General features: G+C 40.5%; 1 protein-coding gene across 6 annotated transcripts in view; it reads right to left on the reverse strand.

Annotated features, from left to right (window-relative positions):
• Window positions 1-22016, reverse strand: part of Cdk14 (cyclin dependent kinase 14) — a 539697-nt gene that overhangs the window by 372090 nt on the left and 145591 nt on the right. For all 6 annotated transcript variants that reach the window (XM_051152013.1, XM_051152018.1, XM_051152014.1 and 3 more), the window contains one exon: window positions 15170-15264. In XM_051152013.1, coding sequence (XP_051007970.1) covers window positions 15170-15264 — 95 coding nt within the window. The remainder of the gene's footprint in view (window positions 1-15169; window positions 15265-22016) is intronic.

Raw genomic sequence — 22016 nt, forward strand, 5'->3', positions numbered from 1 at the left:
TTCTCAATATCTCAGTTTTCCTGTGCTTCTCCTAAGAGGTTTGAACAGACATAAAACAAAACTCTCTGCTTCCTCTTCTATGTCCTCAGGGACTGGACTCCTTTTATCCCTCTATACAGATTCTGACTTCAAAATTCACTCTCTAGTCCAACCCATCAGACCAATTAGACACAACTGCTATAGTATTCTCCACTGATTACAGCAGGCCTTTCAACTATTAACCAAAGTGCCTAATGTTTACAGTTTCCTTCAACTCAGACAACACTTGCAGATCTGGAAGGTCATGAATTTCAATCCCTGAAACAGCAATCCCAAAGAGGCCATTCTAAACTTGAGACAGAATTAGCTTTTATAACTTCAAAGGATTCGCTTATGCAGGGAAATGCCTGTTTCCTTGGAATGCTGGAAAGAAAGAACATATTTGCTCAGGAATCAACCATTAAAAAAAAAAATGACAAATGCCTTATGCCTGAGATCTTCAAATAATTTCCTTTCTGTCTGAGACTTTTTAAGCTCAGATGTTTTGTTGGTTCAGAGCCAATAAGCTCATATCATGTTTCCCATTTTCAGATTCTACAGGCAGAGATATATACCATTCCCAGTGCACCAGGATGAAAGCACAGACACAACCTTCAGGTTAACTTCCCTGGCAAGCCACGCACAATTAGGAGAAGGGTCACTCCTTTCTCCGAAGCCCCTCCCCTCTCTCATCTCCCACACTATGATCTTCTGTATTTCAAACACTTTGATGGAAGCAATGTCTATAATACAATCTTACAGTGATTAGTCAATGTACATATTAATACTAGAAATTCCAGGGGCTTGCTATCTTTCCATCATTAGTACTAAAAGTATATCTATCTTCTGTTTTGAGTTCATGCTAAATAGATAGTAAACATTTGACTAAAAGCATTGATGTTTCACCCAGTCAGTTATGGATTCAAAGAGTACCTGATTTCACCCGAGCCTCTGTTTACCCGTGAATTCCTTTTTCAGTGTCCAGTATTGAAGCTATCTTTGATTATTCTGGACAGATCATTAAGTTATGAGTAGGAAGTGATATGAGAGGTCACTTGAATTTTAGGCTGATCATTTTTCACAAACCATGAGGTTAAGTCTATAGATCTTGTATTTTAAAAAATCTTTTCAAAATAATTGACAAGTTTGAAATAAACAGTCAGTGATAATTCCATAGAATTCAAAATGCTTTACAGAGTCACTGAAATAAATGCTTTTGAATCTTCAATTTGATCCTAGAATAAGCTACTTTAGTCCAACTTTGTTTTAGAGAAAAATATTCTACCAATTTTCAAGAACCATAAAACATTATACAAGTAAGATTATTATATAGTTTCTCGAGCAAATGAAAACTATATTTATAGTAAAAAAGAAATGGTGGTTACAAGTGACCAAAAACAACATATATCAACCAGAACTCCTGCCAGAAAAATGAGGAAACAAAATCCTCTTCCAAACAAAGCATCTTAGCTAAATAAAAACTTTACTCTTCTACATGGAAAATCTGAAAACTTAATGGCATTAAGCCCAAAAGGAAAAGTGCTCAGAGAAGATGACTGTGCAAAAGGAAGGGCAAAAAAATGTGATTCGTATCAGAATAAACTCCAAATCCATGGGAGGTTTTTCAACATGGCCACAAAGCTATTTCACGCTCCCCGTTGGGAGGTATATCCTATATCCTCTACCCTTGAATCCACAATCTTTGAACATTCATCAATAATCAATAAAATAGATGAGCAAGGCACTAGAGCTCTAAGGGGAACATACATAAAACTATTGGCCAGTCTCTGTTCAAATATCTTAACATGATGTGCAAATCCTCACTGATTTTTCCATCTGCTTGAGGTATGAATTGTGGACAAAAGAGTAAAGATAAGCTATAATGGAGAGCTGTTCTGACCTCTGAGAGCTCCACCACTTCCTAACTCATATTTTGGTAGTATTTGTTTTGTTTTCCGGCACATAGACAGATTTCTAGGAGATTTAGCCCTATTATCATTATGCAGTGGCCCCTTCATTCCTGAAGATCTTCTCCATTAGCAGAAATGTTTAGTCTGAAACTAACATGGCTACTTCATCTTCCTATTATTTGTTAACATGATACATTTTCACTCTGCCCATTCACTTTTAATTAACATTTAGAGGATGTCTCGTTGACAACAGAGAGCTGAATCTTGATCATATCCATTTAGTCTTCTCATTGATACATTTTGACCACTTGCATTAAATTGTTTCAATGTAGTTGTATGAATATCTATTATGTTTATAACTATTTTCTGTCTATTGCATTTTCCCTTCTCTCCTGATGTTTCTGATTGTTCTTATTTTAACAGAGAATTTTCTATACCATATTATACGCTTCTTATACCTTATGCTTTCTTAAATTTTTAAAATGGTTGCTCTAAAATGTATAATATGTGGTTTCAACTAACCTAAGGCCACTTTTATAGACACATCATATATTGTACAAAAACATCATTTTAGAGGATTCTCCACTGCAACCTCCGACCCCTTTGTAAGACTGATGCCATTTATACCATTTCCACGATACTGTGTAAGTATCTAGCCACTTATGGCTTCAGCCGTTGGGCTGCCGGTAAGCAGATGCTGGGCATAAATATCTGGATACCCAAAACTCTCTAGAGATTTGGATAGTGGCTTGTCCCTCATGAGACAGTTCTTTCAATTCTGTGAGAGATTAAAGAAATGCTACTCGTTTCTAGTTTGCGTGGTTTTCTTTGTAAGGGCAGAAGTAGCAATGTGCAAGCTTCTTAGATGGTAGCACTGATACCCTAAGCCTCTATGTGTCCTGTTATGCCCACTGTACTATCAGAAAACCCAAACGGTGTGAAGAACCAGCTCCAGCTTTCAGCCATGTACGGAGCCAATATGTTAGTGAGTCCCTCGTATCCCAGTCAAACTGCATGAAACAATGCATGGAGACCAGAAATCAACTTTTCATACCCACCACTTTCCCAAATGCAGATACAGGAGCAAAATAAAAGACAGTTGATTTAAGCCTCATTTTGCATGGCTGATTTTACAGCAGTTATATAAGCACAAATATCCAAGGATAACCCTGAAGGTACTATTGACTTCCCAAACCACCCTGTACCATCCACAGCCCTACTCATACCCCTTTCTCTGAATTTGCAAAACATGCCCAGTTCCTACCTTTTTTTTTTTTTTTTTTTTTTACTGAGGACTCTTCTAATTTGAGGCCTCATCTGAAAGACATTTTTCCCTCTTTACTATTCCTTACTGGCTGGCAAAATCAACCCAAAACAAAACTACCCCTTCTGATCTAAGCATAAATGTCCCTTCCTCAGCAAGTTCCTAATGTCAACCCATCTAAACAATACCTACCCCCATCCCCCACCACACCCACTACCTCCCACCATCCCCACCCCCATCCCCCACCACACCCACTACCTCCCACCATCCCCACCCCCTTCCCCCACCACACCCACTACCTCCCACCATCCCCACCCCCATCCCCCACCACACCCACTACCTCCCACCATCCCTACCCACCACCATCCCCACCCCCAGGTCCCCACCATCCCCACCCCCAGGTCCCTACCATCCCCACCCCCTCACCATCCCCACCCCCAGGCCCCCACCCCTAAGCCCTCACCCCCCACCATCCCCACCCCCAGGCCCCCACCATCCCCATCACCCCACCATCCCCACCCCCAGGCCCCCACCCCTAAGCTCCCACCCCCCACCATTCCCACCCCCATCCTGCCCACCCACCACCATCCCCCACCCCCACCATCCCACCCCCAGGCCCCCACCATCCCCACCCCCCACCATCCCCCACTCCCCGGCCCCCACCCCTAAGCCCCAACCCCCCCCACATCCCACACCCCTGCCATCCCCACCCCCCCACCCCCATCCCCCACCACACCCACTACCACCCACCACACCCGCTACCCCCCACCATCCCCACCCCCAGGCCCCCACCCCCACCCCCGCTTCACTCTTCTTCATTGCTCCCATCTCTCTCCTACTATTAGCAGGTACAGGCATTCCAATCTACCAGGTCAGTTAATCTCTGCTTCTCCATTGGATGACAGGCTCCAGCAAAGGCTGGCCATGGGTGTTGCTTGCTACATCTCCATTGCATACGGAATATAGTGAGAACTTAGACAGAAATTCAGAAGAATGAGCTCGTGTAGACAATGTCTCCACGCACCTCATGGGTTAGACCAGGGCTTATCAATCCCAGTACAACTGACGTCTTGGCTACCTGCTTCTTAGGTGCAAGATATGGTCTTGTTAATTTATGGAATATTTCTTGGCAGTGTCTGTGGCCACTACCACATTCCAAGTGACGAAAACCAAAAAAGCTTCCAGACTCTATCATCGCATCCCGGCAAGAAGGAGAGATTCCCTGGCTCCCAGAGTAAGGTGCTGCCTGCCACCCAGCATCCCTACTCAAAGGATGCTAACAGGAACAAAGCAACTTGGGGCCATGGCTGTTCTTTAGCATGAAGCAAGTAGCAGAACTGCAGTCTTCCTCTTATTCTCAAATATGCCCTAAACAGAGATTCTAGGATGTCTCACACTATGAAATCTCCATATTTAATCTTTCCAAAAGAATTCATGGAGACACTAACACAGACTTCAGCATGTTGTGTTGAGGTTGCCCAATCAAATGATCAAAGAGCTCAATCAAAAAGGCTGAGAGAGGCCACTGCACTTAAGCACTGTCTAAGAGAGGGCTGCTCCCATACGTGCTGCTCTAATAATTGAAATCATGCTTTTTGCTTAAACAATAACCTTTTTTTTCCTCTGATTTTTTTTTTTAATTTTATTATTTTTTTCATATTACATCTCGATTGTTAGCCCTTCCCCTGTTTCCTCCCATTCTTCCCTCCCTCCCACTTCCCCCCTTCTCCCCTCCCCTATGTCTGTGATTGAGGGAGACCTCCTCCCCCTATATATGCTCTTAGAATATCGAGTCTCTTCTTGGTAACTTGCTATCCTTCCTCTGAGTGCCGCCAGGCCTTCCCATCCAGGGGACATGGTCAGAAAAGGGGCACCAGAGTTCGTGTGAGAGTCAGATCTCACTCTCCACTCAACGGTGGAGAGTATCATGTTCGTCGGCTAGGTCCTGGTAGGGGTTCGAAGCTTACTGCCTATATTCTCCTTGGCTGGTGCCTTAGTTTGAGGAGGACCCCAGGACCCAGATCTGCCTTAAACAATAACCTTATTGTCGCTTTTGTCAAAAAGATTAGACACTGTTTGTTTTATCTGCTGCAAGCTAAATGAAAGCAGCTGTACCAGTGAACCAAACTCTGATGTGTGCATTCTTCTTAAAAAGGAAATCAGGGCTGGAATCTGCAATGCGAGTAAGCCTTAATGTTTCTAAAAACTAGAACTAGCAGATGTGAGTGGGTGGACTGCTATCCTCCTTGGAATAGGTAAGGATAAGAGGCCTATTTTTCAACTTCCCCTATACACAAAGAACATTAAAAAACCACATGGCAAACCTCATTTATTACATATCTGTTCTATAAAAATCCCATTTCTTAGTGGGGCGTGGTGACACACACACCTGTAATCCCAGCACTCTGGAGGCAGAGGCAGGCAGACCTCTGTGAGTGCAAAGCCAGCTTGGTCTAAAGAGTGAGTTCCAGGACAGCTGGGGCTACACAGAGAAACTCTGTCTCAAAAATCCAAGAGAGAAAGAGAGGGAGGGAGGGAGAGAGAGAGAGAGAGAGAGAGAGAGAGAGAGAGAGAGAGAGAGAGAGAGAGAGAGAGAGAGAGAGAAAGTATCCCAAACACAGCTCCAGGGTGTGATGCAATTTGCCTCTCTTTTGCACCAAGCTCCTACCTATGGACTGTTGACATCTGAGGATAAGCTGTGTATCAGAAGTTAAGGTTGGAACGCCTATAAACCTGGAATCCAAGTGTTTTCCATCTAGGGATTTCAGATTTTGAATTCTCCCATCTCCTCCTGATAGTGTTTCAATGGAATTGACCTTGAGGGCGAGCAGTCAGAGCCACATCTGTAATCTTACACATTCGGAAAAGGTCCGTCATCTACTGCTGACTTTCTCCTCGCTGTGCTTGTTTTTAATTAAAAGCATTCCTTCCCCTGGTTTCTCCCTGGGGCTTTGAAGAGCTCTTTGAAATGCATTTAGTACATATCAGGCTGGGTTTGGCTACCCTCTCAATTTATGAGGTCGTTTAATTTCAAGTTCAATTATTCAGCACAAATTGGCAGAATGAAATGCTAAAGAAGATTGGCACTTTCAATCACATAAATCTCATGTTACATAAAGTGAGCAAATTCCTCCATTGTTCCTATTGACCTCTGAGATAACAATTTACTGCTGGCACAAGCCAGTGTGGGCAGGTTTGTCCAAAGCAGCTTAGCAGGCTCCTGAGGAGCAAGGCCCTGGCTTCCTCACCTCCATAGAAACTACAGATAAGCTGAGAAAATGACTGCTGATCATGACCATCTGTGGGGGGACTTAGACAGATGAGCCCAAAACTCCAATTCCAGAGATGGAACAAAGGATCTGTTGTTCAGCTTTGAATGACACATGAAGTCTGGGAAGTCAGAAGCAGTGACAGTCTTAGCCATAGCCATTTACTGCCCTGCCAGCTCAGCTGCAGAGCAAAGGTTTCTATCTTTACCATGCATATGGGATCCCACATCTATCTTAAGGAGAGTTTTGGTTTGTTCTGCCAGGAGCAGCAAAGAGAATGTGGGTATACACACCTCGTTATAAGGAGCTGACATGGTGGCAGGTCTTTGCTCTACTTACAGGAACCAGGCAGCCATGGATACTCACATAGGTGCAAACCTGTGGTCCTTCCAAACTATGCTTCTCAAAGCCAACTCCATCCTGATACTCAGTTACTTTGGCTTAGTCAAAATTTGCACAATATCAAAGTGAATCCATTTGCTTTTATTTTGAGACCTTCAGAGTTCAACAAATTTAGGCTTATTACCAAAAGATTAAAATCTTATATTTTCCTGGGAAGTTGAGGAGATCAGCCACATAAGGGAGCCACGAAGAATCCCACAGGGATACAGTGATGAGGTAGACTTGATTTGCCAGCACTGAAGCTATGGCTTCACATTTCAAATTCTGCAGTCAACATTATCCTCCTCCCCTCTTTTTGAAATACCATACCAGTTTACCAGGACCTGTCTTACTGTACATTAGTTTATATAGTAAGAGAAATCCTATCTTATATAGAATAATTTATGCACCTGTGCCATCTCTCTTAAAAATTAAGTTCCATCCTAATAACACTGGTTTTAAACAAAAGCCCAACTGCCAAGTATGATATACCTCCTCATGAGCTGGGGACAGAAAGGCCCCAGAGGCTGTAAAATTGTACAGACTCTTGCCATCTCTCTCAATCACACATCTAAAGTTGGTAAGGCACCAGTGGATAGTTTTAATGGTCACACAGAAGGCCCTGGTTAAACCAAATCAGTTACAAAACAAAATCACAAGTAGTGAATCTAGGAAAGGGACTAGCAGGAGAAAGAAGGAAATCAGAGGGAAGTGAGATGTTGTAGAGAGAATAATGAGAATAATTTATATGCATGTATGAAACTGTCAAAAAACTATGATGATGATCACGGTGATGAGGATGAGGAGGATGATGATGATGGTGATAAGTGTAGTTCTTACCCCCTCATCAATGAAACTTCTGTTTGCAACATTTGGAGACCATCAGAAAACCACAGCTAACCAAAATGCAGAGTGGATCCCAGCTCTGGCAGATACATCTCCAACACAAGTCCTACATGTGAGGCTCGGGAATCATTATAAAAGAGGGGCAAAAAGAGTGTAAGAGCCGGAGCCAGAGGGACATGAGATCTGCGGTGAGATCCTGTCTCCCAGAATGTGAGAAAAGTGGCACTCATGATGTTTTACCAACATGGCTTCCTGAACACATTCTAAACAGGGAGGACACTACTAAACATGCTCTCATGGAAGAAGGAAAGTTCAAGAGGTCTCAATCCTAGACAAAAAATGATAGGCAACTAAGAAGTGCTATGTTCTTCCCTAGGGAAGAACCCCCTAATTGCGTATCCAATACCAAATGGTCAGTCCTGAAAGCATATACATAAGAGTAACATTATATGGACCAGTGTGTATGAATGTATGTGCGTATATATAAATATACACACACAGACTCACTTGTAACAACAATTTAAAAGGAGGAGCATAAATGCGAAAGATGACAACAGGCATACATAGAAGGGTTTGGAGGGAAGAAAGCAAAGGGGAACTGATATGATAATATTATTATCTTAATGAATAAAGATTATTATTGAAAATTAACCCAAAAAGGATAAACTTCCCCAAGAATTGGTAAAAGAAATAAATAAAAAGTAAGGAAATTTCAAAGAGAACAGAAAAAAACACACTGCAGCCAATAAATCACTCTTTAAAAGTCAAGCAGTCAGGGCTACCCACACAGGAATCTCCATGAGCAATGTTGGTGCTCCTACAAGAACTCAAGGGAGGCCAGAACTCAATGACAACAACAGCAACAGCAACAACAATATCAACAAAACAGCCTCTTTCTATTCCACCATGGGTTTCTAAACCATGGATTGCCATTATCCCAACAATAAGCTTTGTTTACATTGTGAATAAACGCAGGAGCTATGGGACAGCTAACATGTCACAGGTTCTAAAAGAAGACTGTTGTGAATACAATGTGAAACTAGGAGGTTTAAATTGAGTAACTGTTAAGGATTAAATCGTGTCCTCCAAGAAAACATGTGTTTATACTTAGTCCTAATCTCAGAAAAGAACAGTATTTGGTATTAAGGGTTGGGGAGATGGCTTGTTTTTTAAAATGCTTGGTATACAAGATTGATGACTTGAGTTTGGATCCATAGCACCAATAAAAAAAGCCAGACACAGAGGCATACAACTGTAGCCGCAGACTTGGCAAAGTCTACGTAAAGACTACATAATGACAGATGATCCCTGGCACTTACTGGCCAACTCTTCTAGCAGAACGGCAGGATCCAGGCACAGTGACAGACCCAGTCTCAAAATTAAGGTCACCAACAATAGAGGCCTACCCATGCACATGCATGGGAGAGCCCATACACACATGTGGTGTGTGTGCATATGCATGTGTGTATGTGGTGGTGGGGGGAGAGAGAAAGAGAGAGGAGAGAGAGATAGGGGAGAGAAAGAATATGTGTAATTGTATAATTCAGACACAGAGAAAGTATGTAAAACAAAAACTAGGGTCATCAAAGAGCCATCAGGATCAAATGAAGCCATTAAGAATGACATTAATCCTATATTATATATGTCTTGATCCAGAGGGAACACTGGACAGATGCAGACACAAACACACTAAGCAGAACACTATAAAGATGAAAGGTAGAAGGAACCCCAAAACCATCACACCACCCCAATGGCTAGAAAGAGTTATGGCAGAGACTTTCCATCACACATCCTGGGAAAGGACAAAGTGCTCTCCTCTTGACCTTTCATCTCCAGCTCCAGAACTATGACACAACAAAATCCTGATGCTCAGCCTGATGTTTAAGTGGTTCTTTGCTTTGCCAGCCTTGGCCAGCAACCACAATAAGGTTAGTGGTGAAATCTAAACATGACACTTATAATCAATACAATGAGCATGTGTGTGAAATCCTTAAAAAAAACAAAACAAACAAACAAAAAACAAACAAACAAAAAAAAAACTGAGAAACACAGGCATTTCTAAGACCAAGAAGCTTTTCTGCAAAATAATAAGAGATGGAGGAGGGTGCCAAACAAATGTTTCAAGGCAGAGGCAGGGATGTTGATTTGTGTGAAAGGGTGCTAAAGAATACAGAAACAGGCTCTCGGTCTTTCAGAGGCTCCTTTAATTACATAGCACTCTAGGGACACACCAAACAAACTCAACTCTCACATTCTGCTGTAGGACAAGTGCATAGCTGTTGTCTTATCCAGACTTTACTACCCAAAAGTAACAGAGCCCAGGAAACCTATCATCTCTTAAATCAGCAGGCAACGGTTTTCGTCTCCTGCTGGAGGAAATTAAATTCTACATGTGACTAGCAGGTTGGAGAGACTTCTTAAGAAATGCTGACAAGATAAACTTAAATCTACTGAAATGAAAACTATCAACTGTCTACAGTCATCCTTCTCAAAGACTAAAGGTGCTGGCAAAGTACTTCCTTTATTTAAGAGTAATGATTGGAAAAGTATTCACCCCGCTCTAAGATTTTGAAGGAAATCTTCATGTTAAATGTTTAGTAGAGTTTCTGACCTGCACATTAGTGGAACGAATCTTCTGTGGGTACACAGTTTTAAGTGCTTGTTTACTTATCATCAAATGGAATGTTTGCTTTTGTTTGAATCACAATTGAAACAAGTCAGAGCATATGTGAGGACTATCTGGATTATTCAATAAGAACCCAATCTTTCCAAGGCTTTAAAGTGTGTATAATACAAAGGGAAGGTGTGGTGATTGGGGGTTGGGGGATGTCTTAGAGCCAAAAGCACATGAGCTAATCAGGTGTTGCTACCAACCAGCTGCATGACCACAGAAAGTTGATGAAGTTCCATGCACCAAGACAGCTGAGCGGTGGGAGAGGGCGATTATGATGGCAGATACCATGGAGGGCACCATCAGAGGTAAATGAGGCAAAAATAAGTCCTGCGGTTTATACCAAATAATTGCCTTCCTAATGGCTAGTTAGCATCACACTGTTAATCTTAAAATGTACAAGTGATTTTTATACAATGAACACTACTAATTTCATGTGGGAAAGAATAAAAATCTTGGAACACAACCTCTGTATACATCAACTTCTCTGTACAAAGCATTACTCTAACCTCCCATGTTCCTAAGCTACTTGAATAAGTCATTAATAGCATAGCTTTCGGGCTCTACTTCTTTTCTTTCTGCTATCATGTTTGCTCAATCCTGAAAAAAAAAAAGGCCTTTGCTCTCAGAGTTAACCCAATTACTACAGTAGAAGATTTACAAAAATAAATCTAAGTGAAGTCACCAAATAATGGGTGAGACATAGCCCCAACTGGCCATCTCTTGTCACCAAATGAGACTTCTAGTGCTGGGAATGGGTTACATCTAATTAAGTTGCTAGTAAAAGGGGTCCCATGGGAATCCCTTAAACAACCCAGGCTGTTGCCAAGACTATAGGTTGTTCTCCACAAACTGACGGCAAGGCCCACACCTCAAGACGACATCTACACAATTCACTGAACATAGAGAAGAACAGCTCGTGCCTAACTAGATCCCTCATGACTATGGGCTGGAGTCTTGGGTATATAGGAGGATACCCCACACACTAGCAAAGGAGGAATGTAAGCACCAACTCAGCTACAAATCTTTACTCTACGATGATGTCCTGCCTGTAAGATATACTAATGCAGTTGTTCCATAAAGCTTGTGGGATTAACCAGCCCACTCCATGAGATACAACCCATAACTGACACATCTTTGGTAACCAAGAACCAGAGGTTAACATAGCCCAGGGACATGGGGTAAAACTAAATACTACTGTTCTTAAATATTTTAAGTAGCAATAAAATGACTCCTAATAATATTCTGTTATACTCAAAGATCCAGTTATCATCAAAGAGGCTTCCTCCTGCAGCAGATAGAACAAATATGAAGATATTTTACAGAATGTGAGAGATCTCGGAACACTCTACCCTAAACCAGGTATCTCCAAGAAATCCCGCCTTTAAGCATTCAGGGAACCACACAGAAGAGGAGACAGGAAGTGGATGAAGGACATCCTGAAGAGGATGTAGCACACCAAGAAAACAAGGCCCTCTGAATCAACAAGATGCACACATATAAACTCATGGAGACTGAGGCAGTATGCACACGGCCTGCTCAGGCCTGCACCAGATGGTGACCTAGAGATGAAAGGAGGAGTGGACACATGCCCCATCCCTAACCCAGAAGCCATCTCCAATTGACAACCACTTGCAAATGAAAAATTAATTTCCTCCTAGGCAGTATGTCTCACTGGGGAAACAAGGTACTCTTAACAATAATCCTTATGCTCAAATTAGATGGCCAAGAGACAACAAAGTCAGTGGCACCTTTGGAGGAGCCCTTACCTCAAAGCTTTTCCTTTCTTTTCTTTTCTTTTTCCTTTCTTTTTAACTGTAACTTCTAATTCTCTCCTCTCCCTTCCTTTCCTCCCCATCTTCTCTTCTCTTCTCTTCTCTTCTCTTTTGTCTCCCTGTGTCTGTCTCTCTCTGTCTCTGTCTCTCTCTCTCTTTCTTTCTCTCTCTCTCTATTCTTGCTCTCCCCCTTTCTCCTCCCTCCCCCATAGGACCCTGTCCATAGGACCTTGTGCATATATTATAGCTCTAGGTTTGGAGTTTGGAGTTTTATGGGATTCCTGAGTATGCAAATGAGTGAGTCTCTGTGTCTATATCTGTTTCATGTTCCTTTTCTTGGGCTCTTTTCCTTCTATTTGTTTTGTCCTATTCTAGGGTATTTGTGTTTGTTTTATCTTATCATATTGTATTTTATTTATTATTATTTTGTTTTATTTATTATTATTTTATCTCTTAGAAGCCTGTTTGTTTTCTGATGAGAGACAGAGAGGGGGTGGATATAAATGAAAGGGAAGGTAGGTAGGAGATGGGAGAAGTAGAGGAAGAGGAAAACATAATCAAGATATGATATGATATATATATATGATTGATTGATAATTTTTTTAAAATTTATTCGCTTTACATGTTATTTGTATCTCCCTCCCCTCATCCTCAGGAATGGGATCCCTCTTTCCCTAACATATGACCTTAGCATAAAACAGAAAAAAAATTTCTAATGTAAAATCATTAAAAGTATTCTTTGAATTTTAAGATAATATAGTATGGTTATTCAATCACTAATCTTTGTGTAGAAAATTCATGCAAATTGAAACATTCTGTTCCTGGTGGAGAGGCAGGTTCATGAGACTCAGGGTGTTCAACCACTATAATTCTTGAGATGTTTCTCAAAGTAAACAAAACAAAAAAAAATGCTTCATGAGGCTCTGCCAAAGGTAGAGACAGGAAGGAAGGAAGGAAGAATAGAAAAGCTTGTGGTTTTAAACTAAATGATTTGGGAAAGATGGAATAAATGTTTAATTCAAAAGAATGTCAAGAATGATAATATGTTTGGACTTAGATCATTTATATTTATTCTAAATCCTAGATGTCCCTCACCTGAAGAGTGGATAAAGAAAATATAGTATTTACACAATGGAGTATTACTCAGCTGTTAAAAATGACATCATGAAATTTGTAGGCAAATAGAAAAAAAAATCATTCTGAGTGAAGCAACCCAGACCCAGAAAGAGAAATATGGTATGTATTTGCTTATATGTGGACTTTAGCCATTAAGCAAATGATAACCAAGCTATACTCTGTAAACTCAGAAAGACTAGATACAGAGGAAGGGTCTAGGGTGGACACATGGATTTCCCTGAGAGGAAGACATAGAATAGACCCTGCAGGTGGACTCTGGAGTAGTGGTGACTGAAACAGGAGGATGAAGTGGGGAGGAGCAGAGAGAGGTAGGATAACAGAGAGAATGCCTGGAGAGACAGCTGACATTGAGGGGCATTTGAAGGAGCCTATGGAAACCTAGATAGTCTTAATGAGGTCTCCTAATAATGGAGATATGGAGTCTCAACTGCCCGGCTCCTGCTGCCAAGTGAGGCTTCCAGTGCTGGGACAGGTTGCACTCGATTGAGTTGTTGGCCAAGGGAGTCCCATGGAAATCCCCAAACAACCCAGGCTGCTGCTGCTAAAATGAAGGGTTGCACTCTGCAAAACTGATAGTAGGGCACCACTACCAAGTACAACGCCCACACAACTCACCGAACATGGAAAAGTCCAGCTGATGCCTATATAAAGCCTTCACCCTTTCACTCCTGTGCCTCTGATGCAGGAAGGTACTCTGCATGTTAACAAAAAAGAAACATAAACACCAACTTTTGACCTACATCCTGTCCAGCCTGCAATATATGCTAGGGCAATGGTGGCACAAAACTTACAGGGGTACCCAACTGATGTCTGATTTGACTTTAGGTCCAACTCCATGAGACAGAACCCATACCTGGTGCTACATTGGTGACCAAAAACCAGAGACTAGACACTCCAGAGATCTAGGGTAAAACTGGTCTCTTAAAAAAAGTATCAACAAGATGACTGCTAATGAAATTCTGCTCTGCTATTGTCATATACCAATGCCTTACTCAGTCATCATCAGAGAAGCTTCCTGCTGCAGCAGACGGGAACCGATGAAGAGACCCACAGCCAGACACTACATGAAGAGATAGTCTAAATGGATGTCTCCATCAAATGCCTCCTCTTAGAGTTCTGAGAACCAAGGAAGAAGTGGCAGAAAGAGTATAAGAGTCAGAGGGGATGAGAACGCTGGAAGAATAAGCCCCCGTGAATCAACTAAACAAGATGCGTATCAACTTATGGAGACTGAGGTAGCAAGCACGGAGCCCATACAGGTCTACACCGGGTCCTCTGCATATGTGGTACAGCTTTTAGCTTAGAATTTTTATGGTACTCTTGACTGTAAGAACAGTGGGTCTCTGGCCTTTGTTCCTGCTTTGGGGACTCTTTTCCTCCTGCTGGGTTGCCATATTTAACTTTGATATAATGGTTTTTGCTTCATCTTATTATATTCTTTAATGAGAGACAGAAGGGAGTGGATCTGGAGGGGAGGTGGATACGGAGAAGAACTGGGAGGAGGAGTGGTAGGAGAAACTATAATCGGTATATATTGTATGGGGAAAGAATATTTTGATAAAAGGAAAAATGAAAAATAGTAAATAAACACTAAAGCACCATATGAAATTAATTGCTTCGTTCACCTGGAAATATTTCTCACTGGAGTGTTCTAACTCCACTGAGAAAAAATAAACAAAGTTATGATGAACTAGAGAAATCCGCAGGACGACCTGCCACCAGGAAAACCACTTCCACTAGTTTTTAGACTTGTTTGAAACAAGCTCACAGAAGTCTGGAAACCAAAAAGCAGGAAAATCTATTATGAAGTAAATTTGAATTGTTTATTTATACTGTTACTTAATATTGAGAGCAGATACACTACGCATATGATGTATTCTTGAAAGCATTTAACTTACTTGCTTTTCCCTTTGTATACCGTTGCATAAGATCCTTCCCCTAGTTTTTCCAGTTTTTCATACGAGTCAGCTTTTCCAAATTTGGGACTTGTTGGCTAAACATGAAACAAAGAGGAAACAAAATAGATTGTATCAATGTACCAATTTGCTGACACTGGATAAACAACTTTTTCTGATATAAGAATATTTTTAAAACAGTGCAATAAACAGTCATAGTACCAATCCAGAACATACAAACAAGCACATGTAGAATTAAATTTACTCATCATCTAACCACAAGGTCACTCTGAATATTATTTTGATACAGCATTCTCGCTGGGCTGTAGATCACTCTGAATATTTTGATACAGCATTCTCGCTGGGCTGTCTTGCGGGCAGCTGCTTTTTTGTATAGATGTTATCATGTTCAATACACATGTTTTATGGCCTGTGTTCTCACATTCAATGTGCTATGAACATTTCCATATTATGACATAATCTTCTAAATTAGAGATTAATAAGCTATTATACATACTGCAATCATAGGCTACCTTGTGTTTTTATATATCCTATGGACACAGAATAATTGTTACCTTCCTTGGTTCAATAGTTGGGAGGGTCCAAAAGATGGGAATTTTGTGACACATGAAAGTTGTACAAAAATCACATTTCACATTCCATAAAGTTTTATTTGAATGGTCATCTTATCTACAACTTTCTAGTTATAACAGCTGCAGTTATAACAGAAATTATACAAATGAAAATACTGTTATTCTTCCAGTAAATCATGAATGTATAATACTCCGTCTTAAAAACTGTTCCTCCAAGATATTTAAACAGTAAATCAAGTAGCTAAGGACACGTCACTCAGGGATAACGGGTCATTCTACTCTTGAATTCTAATAGGTCATAAACAGTATTGTGACTGACAAATGAGATTACATGAAATTGAAGAGTGTTTGCCCTGCAAAGGAAGCAAGCATCAGAGTGAAGAGACAGCCTACAGAACAGGACAAAATGTCTGCCAACTGTATATGTGATAGAGATTGATAAAGACAATAAAGGAAAGTCTTCAAAAATTAAGCATGAAAAATCATCTAAATAAATAAGTAAATAAATAGAACTGATCTCAAATGTAGAAATACAAATGGCAAGTATTTGGAAACTGTTCAACATCCTTAGCTATCATGAAAATGCAAATTAAAACAACACTGAAATGCTGTCTCATCCCAGTGAGAACGGTTATCATTGAGAAAAAATTACAAAAATGCTTACTATGGAAAACACTATGTAAGTGAGGAACTCACAGTACATAAGATACGCAATCCACCTAAATCATCAACAGATTAATTCAATGAAAATCTGGTTAATATACATATGGAATTTTATTCAGCCATAAAGAAGCTGAAAATCATAGCATCTTCAGGAAAGTTGATAGAGATTATCATTAACATGATTTCTAAATGATATATAAATAACAACACAAGCCAGACTCAGAAATACATGAACTATGTTTTGTCTCTCTGGTGTGTGGTGTGTGTGTGTGTGTGTGTGTGTGTGTGTGTGTGTGTGTGTGTGTGTACCATGTATAAGATATATGCAGATATCATAAAGGTAAAAGAGAGATTATGATGAGGGAGGAAGGGACTAAATGGGGGAGGCAAAAGATAGGAAAAAAAAACAATACCGCATGTTTTCCTTCATGTGCAGAATCTACATTTGCTTATACACATACATGAAAGCAGAAAGGAGATTACAGGGGGGAAATTTGTACGTTGAGATTGAAGAGGAAAGTAGTAGGGAGGTTGAATAAGAAAGTACAAAGACACAAATAAATGAAATTTAATGATGAAGTCCATTACTTGTATGCCAACTATAACAATTAGTTTAAAATGAAAATAATAAATGCTTTCTTGTCTCCTTTCCACCCCAAATGAGACAAATTGACTAAAAATACACTTTTTAAACTAATAACTCATGATCATGAAAAAAAAAATCTAACAGACATTTTGAGGGATCTTGAAATGATACAATGTAATTAGGAGTAAAATTTCAAAGAAATGTCCCAAAATAAGAAGAAAATTATTAGGTTAAAATAGCAGAAACCTTTAAGGATACATGAAATTGGGCAACAAGGTAAGAACACTAAGTCTTCCCAAGAAAGGTAAATGGAGTGTTTATTTTATAAAAACAGGAAAGATAGGTGATAATGTGGTTTTTGGGCTAGAAGGGCAAAGCAAAGACTCAGTTAGCCAGTTCTACAGAAAGGCAATGTATAGTCAAAACCCTTAGTCATCAGGAAAATGTAATTCTACCTAAAGTTATAGCCATTACTTTTTTCTTAATAATTTCATCTTAATTAAAAATCATTTTAATTACTTTAATTAAAATAAAATGATAGCATGGCTTTGTGATGCATTCAACAGAAACAAATGTCAGAAATAGAATAAGCTGACAGTGGTTCTCAAGTAAAAACATGAGTACAAATCCTAAAGTCACAAATCCATTTACACAATCTTGAAAGATGAAGCCATGAAAAGAGAAGCATAGAGTTTAATGGGCAGAGGAACTAAAGCTCTGGGAACAGGAGTAACAGTACAATGCTAAGAATGACTTTGAAGTTATTTTATGATCAATATTTAATCAGTATAATAAAATATTTAATGTGTATTGAGTGGGAGAAAACAAATAGTTAAAGGAGCAATAATCTCATGTTTACATAAAATTCTCACCAGAAACTTCAAGGAGAGACAGAATACATAGAAACAGAAAAGTTACTAAGAGATAACAATGGCTGCAAACTGGAAAGTGATATTTTAAAGTTAAGAAAGAGGAAATAATTTGTCTGGGTGTGGTTAGCACTCAGGAAGCAGAGGTACAGAGATCACTGGGAGTTTGAGGGCAGCCTTGTCTACATTGTGAGTTCCAGGACAGCCAGGGATATGTAGAGAGACCCTGACTCCAAAAATCAAACCAACCAAACAAAATAAAGCAATGACTTTATATCACCAATTAGTATGCTGACAGAGAGATATAGATACACTGCAACCTTTGCCACCTGAGGCAAATAAATCAAGGTATTAACTTCCATAGTACTTCAACATGAAGCTTGGCTGGAATCTTGGGATAAGTACAAGAAAGCAAGCAAAAGAAGAGAAAATCATGTTAAGATTTCTTGAATTAATTAGAACAGAGTATAAAAACTACTTAACTCCAAAGTCACAAATTTTAGTGTTTCCCTTACATCTCAAGTGTTTGCTACGTTTTTATAAATAAGATGTATACATATTAGATAAATTGAGGAATGAAAGAAAAATGTAAGGAAGCTAGGGAGTAAAGAGGAAAATTAGAGGAGGGATTCTTTTTTTTAAAAAAGCATACAAGAATATTAACTTCAAATAAAAAGAAAGGTAAGCCCAACCGTATCAAAGATTACAGTAAACATAAATGAGCCACCTTCAGCAAATAAAAGTTCGCAAATTTGTGAGGTAGCGAGATCAACAATATGCTGTTGAGAAGATTCAAAAAGAGAATAAATAAAAGAGTATATCTGAAAACATAGAAGGGAAAAAGTCTACCCAAATGTTTATTTTTATTTGCATTTATAATGTGTTTGTATACACATAAACACTATCAAAACTGAAAATCATCCCTCTGCAAGTAAGCTTTCAACTTGTTGCTTCTGTAACAAAAGCTCAATCTGTGCAATCAGGCGGGGGTGGGGGGTGGAGGAAACAGAATAGTTACATGTAACTAAATAGTTTCATTGTTTGGTTTTTGTTGAATGGCAACAAATAGTACTGGTTAAACTGGTGACACCGATTCAAAATACATCAAGGACTTTAATTTAAAACCTGAAATGTTTAAAATGCTAAAGGAAAAGACTTCAAGATAAGGCTTATGGAAGAACTTTTTTACAAGCTGACAATAACATAGGAAATAACACAAAGCGTTGCCAATTAGAATGACATTACATTAAAAGACTCTGCACAGCAAAGGAAACAAGTCCCAGAATGACAAGTCAGCCTGAAGAATGGGAGAAAGCCTGTCATCTACTTCAGACATGGATTTACAACCTAAAATATATAAAGAACTGCAAAAATTAATCACCAAAAGGTTGTCAGTCAATAAGCGGGGGGGGGGGGGGGGGGGGGGGGGGGGGGGGGGGGGGGGGGGGGGGGGGGGGGGGGGGGGGGGGGGGGGGGGGGGGGGGGGGGGGGGGGGGGGGGGGGGGGGGGGGGGGGGGGGGGGGGGGGGGGGGGGGTGGGGGGGGGGGGGGGGGGGGGGGGGGGGGGGGGGGGGGGGGGGGGGGGGGGGGGGGGGGGGGGGGGGGGGGGGGGGGGGGGGGGGGGGGGGGGGGGGGGGGGGGGGGACCATAGTCCTACTTCCCAGCTATTGAGAATAGAGCTACAGGAACACAGACATACAAGTGTCCTGATAGTAGGATATACATTCCTTGGGTACATACCCAGGAGTGGTTGTTCCAGCTTTTTGAGAAACCTCTAGACTGATTTCTAAAATGGCTGCACTAGCTTCACTCGCCCCAGCAGTATGCAAGGACTCGCTCTCCCCACGTCCATACCCATACCTGCAGTCATTTGTACCCTTGATGAGAGGCATTCTGCCTGCGGAGACATAACATCAACAAGTAAATCAAATCAGAATTTTTGCAGTGATGCTAATGCTTTTTAAAAGTACTTCTTTGCCATTCAAATATCTTCTTTTGAGAACTGTTTAGTTCCATAATCCATTTCTATTCGGTGTTTTGTTTTTTTGGAGTTTAGTTTTTTGTTTTTGTCTGTTTGTTTGGTTTTTTTTTTGTTGTTGTTGTTTTTGTTTGTTTGTTTAGTTACTCTATCAGATATATATTTGGCAAATATTCTTTTCTATTGTGTGCTGCCTCTTCACACAGTTCACCTTTGCTATACAGAAGCCTTTTAGTTTCATGAAATCCCTTTTGTCAACTGTTGGTCTCATTTCCTAAGCTGCTAGAGCCCTTTCCAGAATATCCTTGCCTTTTTCTATATGTTGGAGTGCATGCCCTACTTTTTCTTCTACAGTTTCAGGATATGGGGTCATATACTGAGGTCTTTGATTCACTTGGAGTTGAGTTTTGGACAGGGTAAGATATAGGGATTTAGTTGCATTCCTTACATTTGATATCCAGGGTTCCCAGCAGCATTTGCTAATGACTTCCATCAACAGATGAATGGATAAGGAAAATGGAGCATACATACAAAATGGAATTTTATTCAGCTATAAATGAAAACAAAATGAGACAGGTAAGTGGATGGAACTTGAAAATGTTATAGTGAAGGAAGCAACCAAGGTATAACATGTTCTTTCCCACCTGTCCCCCAGCTCCCACTCCTTAGCTTCATGTGTTCAGAAACAAGAAACATAGAAAGGAGACAGTAGGCAGGGAACAGGGCACCTTGAGGGAGCATATACATCAACACGGAAAGGGTGGGAAAGCTGGGGGTAGAGCAATCAAACAGGGAGAGGTTGGGGGAGACAATAGGGTTGGGGAAGGAATAACCAAAACAAGGAAAATATGAAAAGCTACAATGAACCTTAAAACTATCAGGTAACCCAATTTAAAAACATAAAAAAAAAAACTGGCAAATATTGTCCACGGTCAAACAGCGCCAGTCTTGGAAGTAATGGGTCACTAAACAAAAACCCTAGTACCAAGTGCACGATCAGGCTCTTGGCATTCCTCTTGGTTACCCACAAAAACTAGATGCTAAGACCTCACTGTGAAACACATCACATGCTCTGGATGCAAAATACAGATGGAAGCTCCGTCTCTGCTGGGTACCCTTGAGGAGTGCTGGAAAGTGCTGGATGGTGCCACAAAGTCTATTGGTGGAGTAAGAACATCAATGATCTCACCCAGGTGGGAACTCTACGAACCATAACACCAATGTGCCAGACAAGACATACCCATTGATACAACAGTGGTACAACTCTTGTGAGGGATAACCACCTACATCCTGATTGGATTTGATATGTAGCCCACAAGAGAAAATCCAGGCCTAGTACTATAAATCTGGTTTAAAAAAAAAAAAAAAAAGTGACTGAGGACGATTTAGGCCCTGGGAGGGAGAGGAGCCTACTTATCTACATTGACACAGATTCAAACCACCTTCTAAATACCTATATTTACACCTACATACAAAGGCTACCTTCACCCTTAATCAAAGAAGCCTTTCTTTATAGTGAATGAAGGTAAACGTAGAAATCCATGGCTCCACAAGATATTAAGAATATGAGATGACAAGACATTTACCATACCTCTAAAGGGTGCTTAAAATGAATCCTTTAAAGGGTTCAAAATACACTGTGGAAGGTGGAGCTGAAAGAATGTATGATCTGGAAGATAAGGAAAGGATTGCAAAATGTTGTCTTTTAAGCATGGCAGGGCCATGGCAATCAGGAACTCAAAATGGTTGTGCCCACTGGCATTTGGTCTATACAAATCAGGCCCACCCAACAGTCTGCTGTGAATAGAGAATGTGCTCACAGATCTCTACCAATGAGTGATGAGTTATCGTCAACTAACAGGTTATGGAAGAAGGGGAGGCATAGTTGTATGCACCGATGAGATCATCAATCTCTAATGTAGAATTTCAAACCCAGGTTCACATACATACAGTTAATATCTTCTGTTGAACACAAAATTAAAAGTAATGAATACATAACAAGAGCTGTGTAGGGAAGGGAAGTGGCTGGCAGAAGTGAGAGGGAAATAAGAGAGGAAGTAATCAGAATACATTACATACATGTTTGAAATTGTCTAAGATCAAAATGTAAAAAGAGAGACAAAAGGAAGAAGGGAAGGGAGGGAGGGAGGGAGGGAGGGAGG

The sequence above is a fragment of the Acomys russatus genome, chromosome 10 (genome assembly GCF_903995435.1).
Source record: "Acomys russatus chromosome 10, mAcoRus1.1, whole genome shotgun sequence".
NCBI classification, from domain to species: domain Eukaryota; kingdom Metazoa; phylum Chordata; class Mammalia; order Rodentia; family Muridae; genus Acomys; species Acomys russatus.